Raw genomic sequence first — 7,854 nt, forward strand, 5'->3', positions numbered from 1 at the left:
TAGAAAGTCCCAAGGTTCATAAATATGTATTTCAATTTTCTTAACGGAGCAGATGATAACTTCTTAAAACTAAAATGAATTTAAATATTCTAGTACATATCATACCTCTCACATGCGCCAGAAGCTGCCAATACCAGAAAGATCCATTTATCAACAAATTACACCTTAGTTTGTAACTAAGGTAGTCTTAATCAGATGAACATCGTGGGACTGATGATAGAACAAGTATTACTAATGAAAATCTATATCAAAAGGACGACGCTTGCAGCACCTTTAGTCAATTATCATTTGATACATTCTGATCACAAACTGCTCTACTGCTTTAACAGTGGTCGCTCACTCAGGGGAAGAAAGATGGAGGCCGTAGCAACAGCAACTGCTGCTGTATTGTAGGCTCTGCAGTCTTCGAACGATACAAAAAAAATCAACACGACATAATCACACAGGAGGATAAGACAGCATAAAGAACAGCGATTATAATATCCATATCTCAGTCATTTTTATAACCATCCATCTAATTTTGGTATCAGAGATCCTCATGATGCTATTGGTTCCTGCAGAAGATTGGCACCCAAATCTTTGCTTGACTGCCTCCTCAATCTCTCCTGAATTCGGTCTTTAATCGCAGTTTCCTGTCAGCAAAGCATCACCAACAATTGAGTGCAAGCCGGATGTCAATAGTAGTTATAACAGAAGCAGAAAGTTTTCTGACAGCTCACCATGATATGAAATCCTTCCTCAAACTTCTCAAGAAATCCCGCAATCCAGCGATCTGCATTCTCCATCCACTCCTCGTGATTGATCCCAGCAGTCTTTGCTGCTGTTTGCAACTGCAAACACAATGAAGAGATGTTACAATTTCAACATAAAGTAACCATCTATTAATTGGACAAATAAATAGTAGTCAATAATACCAGACAGGAATATTCTCAAAAAAATTATAGTATACAGGAATACAGGAAGGGAAAGTAGTCAGTTCCCACTATCAACCATGAAAGGCCATAGCTCTTGTTCCAAAAACTAAGATGCCTCTGTTGAAGTTGGCAAGGACCATTTGCAATGACAAATCAAAATACTTGATTGTCACACCTTGCCAGATTTTTATATTACAATAAATACATAACGATAAAAACATCTAGCTTCGCACTGAGAAAATGATATCTTGACTTCCATTAATATAATTAACATCCACTTCTGTCCACATATATGCATAGCAGGTCTATCACAAGAACTGCTACAGCCAGCCATATAATACCCTGGAACAGGGATTCATCACTCCCTCAGCTCTACCATGAACTTAGCAAAGCCCTTACTTTTTGCACCGCCTCCACTTCTATTTTTTCTCATCACGCCTCAAGATTAAGTGCAGGTCAAATCCAAGATCTAAGTCCAACAAACCAGCCATAGAAAACCCTACAATCAGATCCCTTTTCATCAATCCCGACCACTCAGTATCTCTAAACCTATGATGCACCCCCCTTCCCCATCTTGCATGCTCTCCCATTGCTTTAAAGCATTTTATCAAATTTGCAACCAGATCAGAATATAGTTACTTCAGAGAACTTGTGTGAATAGTCCTTAGTTCGCCCCTTTTACATGCGCAAAAATAGTGCATGCCATCCTCATCGTTAATATCGTAAATTCCTCAAGTTTCTAAAAGAGCTTTTCTACATCTACTTGATCCATGTTCTCCAGATCTGTCCAGCTGTAAACAGCAGGACAGCAATCTCAGCCTAAATGCCCTAACTTCCCAATTGTTGTGGTGTCTGGATCGCCTCAATATTGAAACTTTATGCCTCTAGCCCATGTAATTGATCAAAAGTTGAATACTTCTATTTTTTTGGTTGACTTTGAAATTAGAGTTCAGCTTTACTCAAAAGAAAATTTGAATTCAGCTCAACTTCAGAAAGTATATCATCCAAATAATCAGACAGCCTATACACGTGTTTTCAGGACAACTCAAAAGGAGAAACAAGTATTAGACTCAATATGACCAAGTTATTAAGCATCTAACATTCCAACTTTCCAAGGAGAATTGGCAGGTACATGGCAATTATAGGTTCTTTTCACTAGAAGCATGCATAAATCCAACATAATGCAGCATAACATACTTAGCTACAATGCAATAATATTTGAATAACGATATTCCTTTGGTCATTAATAACATTTGGTACCATAACTTCTGATCTACCATCGTAATGCAGGGTCGATCCATACATGCACATTGCTGAATAGTCAAAGGGATGGCTTATTCTCAGTGATAATTTGACTGTTTGATAAATTGGATAATAAGGTGACAATTTAAGGCATTTCATAAGCAAGAAGGTGAAACGCCTCTAGTTACCTTAAGCTATCTTATTCATGAAAATCTATTAGGTAAAGGGATAGTTTTCGTTGTTTTGTGTCAATTTGATGCCATGGGATACAAGGCCATCCTGTTTTTTATACAGTTGCCCATCATCGGCATTGCAGTTGTCAAATAATTATATGAAGCCACCAATGAAGCATCAACTTAGTTGTTACATAGTAAATGACCTCAAGCTCGTGATGCTATCTATCAGGCACATGCACAGAAGTTGTTGTGTTAGTCATGGAACTGCCATCCAGGTTGCTCACTGGATCGTGCGTGTGTGTGGTGCTATGCCCAAGTGTTACTGTTCCTTCAGTTGACTCCATGCAGAAGCACACAAGATGGCCATAAAAGAAAAACATGAACAACAAATCTAAGATATCTATATAAAACTCTAGGTTTCAAGGTTTGTTGTACTGGTCGGTACCGTACTAACACTCAGCATGGCTCGCCGTCTCATACCGTACCACATACCGACATTGTAATAGAATGGTATTACAATTAACGAGATGGCGAACTTTACTAGGTGCACATCTAGAGGATAGCATTTTCCTTCATTTCTCATTCCTACATCTGGAGAACATTCTCTTTGTTCATCCTGTATGATTCATTCAGTCACCATGAACTAGCAAAAAAAGCTGAATACAAGCTTAGCAATCCAAACCTTCTAGCTTACCTTTTCTTGCTGTGCCTTTACTTTCTCACGCAATTTAGAAAATTCCATGTTCACTCTCAGTTGCTTTTCCTGATAGCAATAAAATCAGAAGACACCAATCAATACTTAGAATGGCACACAAGTCAAAAATGCATAAAGATCAGTGACAGTGTTAGGCAAGAATATCCATATTTCTTGATAAAAACTGAAGAGTAAGCTCTGAGCATATTATCATGCCTTCACATAGCTCACACCAAGGTCCTTCCTTGTATAACCTCGTGCTAAATTTCTCTTCACATATTCATTGTAATCCTTCAGAATCCTCATTATGATATCTGATGTAGATATGCCATCTGTGCGCTTTGTTTCCTTAAATTTTCCAACAGATTTGACCTAGAGCAAAAGAATAGCCTAGTCAACTATTAACTAATCAATAAATGGGAATAAACAACTAAATCAGTAGAGTGGTCCATCATCACAATGCCATTCAGAGAACTAACATATTCATAAACATCTTTGCCAGCTCCACTTGCATCTGCATATCTACAAAGGATAACAAAAATATGAAAATAAGTTACAGTACCAATATGGGCACATAACAGCAAGAATCAAGTTTGCAATCTACATGGACATAATCATGCAATCTAACAGCTACAAATTTCAATTAAGAACTGGAATCAGCAGCTCATGTAGAGAAGTCTCTCTCTCTCTCTCTCTCTCTCTCTCCCCCTCTGATGCAAGACGGAGGTAGGGAAGGAGAGGCAGAGGGGAAGAGGAGAAGAGAGAAGAGGAAGAAGAGAGAAGATTAATGTTCATTCATCGTTCATTAATTCTAAACAAATGCATGCCTCATACATATACAGGGCCACAAAATAACAAATAGGTCCCTACGAAGAAAACAATTCGGAAAAGGTCCTCAAATGACAATATGCAAATTAATCCTACCCACATAAAATAAAAAATAACATAAATCAATCCAGCCACAATGAAAGTGGCTGGACCGTCCTCCTGCGACGACCGTGATCCCGCAAAATAATCAGTCCAATACTCGTGTCCGCACCACCCTCTCTCTCCCTCTCTCTCTCTCTCTATATATATATATATATATCAATCTCTCCCACTTGCACGCGCACACAAAAAAAACACATTAATTGTAAGGATATTGTGGACCAAAAACATTAGACTTGTATAATCATGATGGAATTAAGGATATCACCACTTCATGAGGTGATCCATTTATCTTGATCCATCTTCTGCAGGCTTGCTTTTCCTTATGTTTACCTATAACTAGTATGTAGATTATCTGTTAAAGAATTTCACTACTAAAGGATAAGCATGAAGCAGAAGCCCTCTGTACAAGTAGAAATTTTCCAAAAATGTTATCAAACATGGATATACGTATGCTGATCAATCTTACGGGAGGGCATCGTGAGCCACAAAATCAATCTTGTGTTTGTCAAGGAACTCCTGCGTGATGACCCACGGAGCATCAGGAATAACCTCATCAACCCACCTATGATGAAAAGTAGAACAGATTATTAGCTTGCATACAATTGACAAGCAGAAGAGACTCCAGCTTTCTTGTGACACATAATAAATTCCAAAATTACAGGGATAAAGAAAGCACAGCTAAACTACAAACAAAAGACACACCAAATCCGTTAGCACCACATATGTTCACACAAGCAAGCAAATCGATTGAATCCAGAAATGATAGAACAATTACACGAACACAAGACAACCATGTGCCAAGAAGGAACTGTCATGATTAAAACAGAAAAATGCAAATAGTGTATAAAAATGAGGAAAGCATATTGAAGAAAATTAATGACATCTCATCATAAATCAAAACAAATTTAATAACCGCTCAGTTGAAGCACCCACAGACTGGTATATCAGAATCACTGTGACCGTAACCATTGGTTTAGAAGGCATAAGTTTAGGCAACATAATGTAACTGAAACTCTAAGAAATGTTAAAAGTACAAACCCTGATCAACCCATGCATTCTTTTAATTTGTGCTTTATTTTCAATAAGTCAAATGATTACATATCATGCACTGTTCTATTTAACATACTCCTTCTGTTTATAGTTATTATTCCTCAACTAAATTACAAGTTATTTGAGTGCCTAGGTAACATTGCTTGTCCAACTTCCTTTCCCAAAATTGTCCGCTTAGTTCTACATCAATCAAAAAAAAAAATTAAAAAATTAAAAATAATCACAACAATTACACCATATACAATAACAAACAAACTTTAGATTCACAATTTAGTTAGCTGTCATAAATTAAATTGTTGCCACCAAAAATAACATTGCCATACCACTAGATTGATGTAGCTTCTAGGGATGACTGGATGAGTGACAACGAAAGCAATAAAATGATGGACAACATTTGAGGCACCTAATCATTTTATTTCTTTCTAAAAAATTATCCTTTGGAAGCAAGATGGATGGAACACTACATACTTGCAATGGCGGAGTGATTCATAGCGCTCAGATTCAGTCATGACAGTTTTTCCCTTGTATCTGCGGGTGATTTCATCATTGCAGCACCCAATAAGTAAATAGGTGTTGGGGAATCTGAAAGGCAAAGAAAACTTGGTCACTTTGCATAATCCTCAGAAAAGAATAGTTATCTAGTACAGAAGTAAGCAATAAGATCTTAAATAAAGATAAAGCATATGCATACATCTTATACAGGGTGGAAATATTACTGACTATCTCATAAATTAATCAAACCTAACATCTTGTTTCCAGATCTCATATGTCATATAACTAACTATCAAGTCAAACTGTAAAGGTCAAAGTCAACACCTGTACCTAACATCTGAATCACCGGTCCTCAAGAAAACATACCATGACCAAGTTTTCTACCATGTAAAGTAATTAATTCATCGGGTAGAAAAAAGAGAACTCAAGATGTCCTTATTCTATATATATTTCTATTATACTTCAGATTAAGCACAACCAGCATAGAGGTGCGCATGCACGCGCGCGCACAGAGACAGACAGACACAAAAATTGCAGTTACCCTCCGCCAACTATTACAACACACTATCACACCATAGCCGTATCAAACTGACCGAGTGCAACTGCAAAACTTTATCCAGAAATTCCCAAAAAACTCTGAATGTTCTACATCCTGGAATCTGATTGACTTGACCGATAAGAGAAAAAGAATATGCCAATTCAATTTGTCAAATTATTGGTTTTGATCCCTAACTATACTATTATTTTCAATGCTTTGAGATCTTGTGACTAACCCCGTTTTTCTCCTTTTTGGTGACTCGCCACCAAAAGGCCAAAAATTTCAACAATAGACCAAGCACGCCTGCGCATGCCCATTCAAACACGTATATACCGTAACCATGTACTGTGCAATCTAGACATATTTAGCTACAGCTATACACTATTGTCATATCTCATGATTGAAAAACCAATTTTATTTTAGAACAACTTTTCTAGAAAAAAACGAAAAGAAAAAGAAGGGAAAAGTTTCATACTTACCCTCAATGCATCCATGTCAAGTTGTCAACACAATTGATCTATAATATTGTGCAAACGATAATTTCATGGATTCAGCAATCATTAACCAAATCACCCCCTATAAATCACCAGATACTAAAGACAAGATTTTTTTAAAAAAAAAGAGAGATGAATTGAAGGGTGAAATCTCACAATTTTTTGGCCTGTTCTAGGGCTCGAGCGTGGCCAAAGTGGAAGAGATCGTAGATTCCATCGGCGTATACGCGTACAGGCCTGTCCTCCGGAACTTCCTCCTCGGGCTCCGCCGCCAGCGCTGGTGAAGAAACCTTCTCGTTGTGGGATTTTGGCGCCTCCTGAGACTCCTCGGTGGCCTCCGGCGGCACGCCGGTGGCATCGAAGCCGTCCTCCTTGGCGTTTCCGCCCTGCCGCTTCCGAGGCACGCGCGCCATTGGATGATCGGATCCCGCCGCTCGATCTGGTGGTCTCCGAGCTCGGATCGCAAGGGTGCTGCTGGTTTTCTTCGTGGATGAGAGCGGCTTCCGAATATTTGGGGGGAGAGAGAGAGAGAAAGAGAGAGAGAGGGAGGGAGGGGAGGAGAGCGAAGAACCGGGGGAGAGAATACGAGGGAGAGCCGCTTAAAAGGCGTTTACAGAGAGAGAAGGGTATTTTACCAAAAAAAGAGAGAGAAGGGTATGGATTGGTGGGCGAAAACCCCGATCTATATTTGTAATGGGAAAAAAAAGATTCTCCCAGGGTTATTTTGGATATGAAATTACCGTTTTAGCCTTCTTTCGTGGAATTTCTGACTTCCGCGTATCATATTCTTTTTAAGGAAGAAAAAATTAACCAAAATGCATCCAAATAGCCATATTCCTATTGAAAGTTTGAGATTTGCTAATAGATCTTAAATAATTTTAATTTAGATAGTTATATATAAATATTTATTATTTTTTACAACTAAATAATTTTTACTTTTTCTTTGTTTATAAAAATTGAAAAGAATTTATATTATATGCATTGTGCAACACAAAATTACAAAAATTACGTCTCATACAACATAGTATTTTTTCAGAACTTTCAGTTATAGGCATGACATTTTATTGGCATAACATCATGAAATCCAAACACCCAATCTAAAATCACAAATAGCTCCAAAAATCTCCGAGTCATGTAACATAAATATTATATTATTAGTTTCTCTCAAAAAAAATATATAACTAAAAATTTCTTGATGCGTTGCACTTGTTATAAGTTGAAAAATCCTAAAAAAGGCGTTGATTACTTGAATTAAGCCTCAATCAAAATAATAATATATAAAGTTAGTGACATTTTATTAACTGTTATTGATTTTTTTGATCAA

The 7,854-nt window shown here is 37.4% G+C and overlaps 1 protein-coding gene across 1 annotated transcript; it reads right to left on the reverse strand.

Moving 5' to 3' along the window:
* Positions 1 to 7,127, reverse strand: LOC103706324 (choline-phosphate cytidylyltransferase 2-like). The gene is made up of 8 exons (XM_017843087.4): positions 6,687 to 7,127; positions 5,475 to 5,588; positions 4,423 to 4,518; positions 3,506 to 3,548; positions 3,243 to 3,398; positions 3,027 to 3,095; positions 720 to 830; positions 1 to 632 (listed from the first exon to the last, which is right to left on the reverse strand). The coding sequence occupies exons 1-8, from the start codon at positions 6,941 to 6,943 to the stop codon at positions 537 to 539; spliced, it is 942 nt and encodes a 313-aa protein (XP_017698576.1). The 5' UTR covers positions 6,944 to 7,127; the 3' UTR covers positions 1 to 536.
* Between the last annotated feature and the right edge of the window lie 727 nt (positions 7,128 to 7,854).

The sequence above is a fragment of the Phoenix dactylifera genome, chromosome 3 (genome assembly GCF_051530095.1).
Source record: "Phoenix dactylifera cultivar Ajwa chromosome 3, Ajwa_hap1_PhDact_Kaust_v1.1, whole genome shotgun sequence".
Taxonomy (NCBI): Eukaryota; Viridiplantae; Streptophyta; class Magnoliopsida; order Arecales; family Arecaceae; genus Phoenix; species Phoenix dactylifera.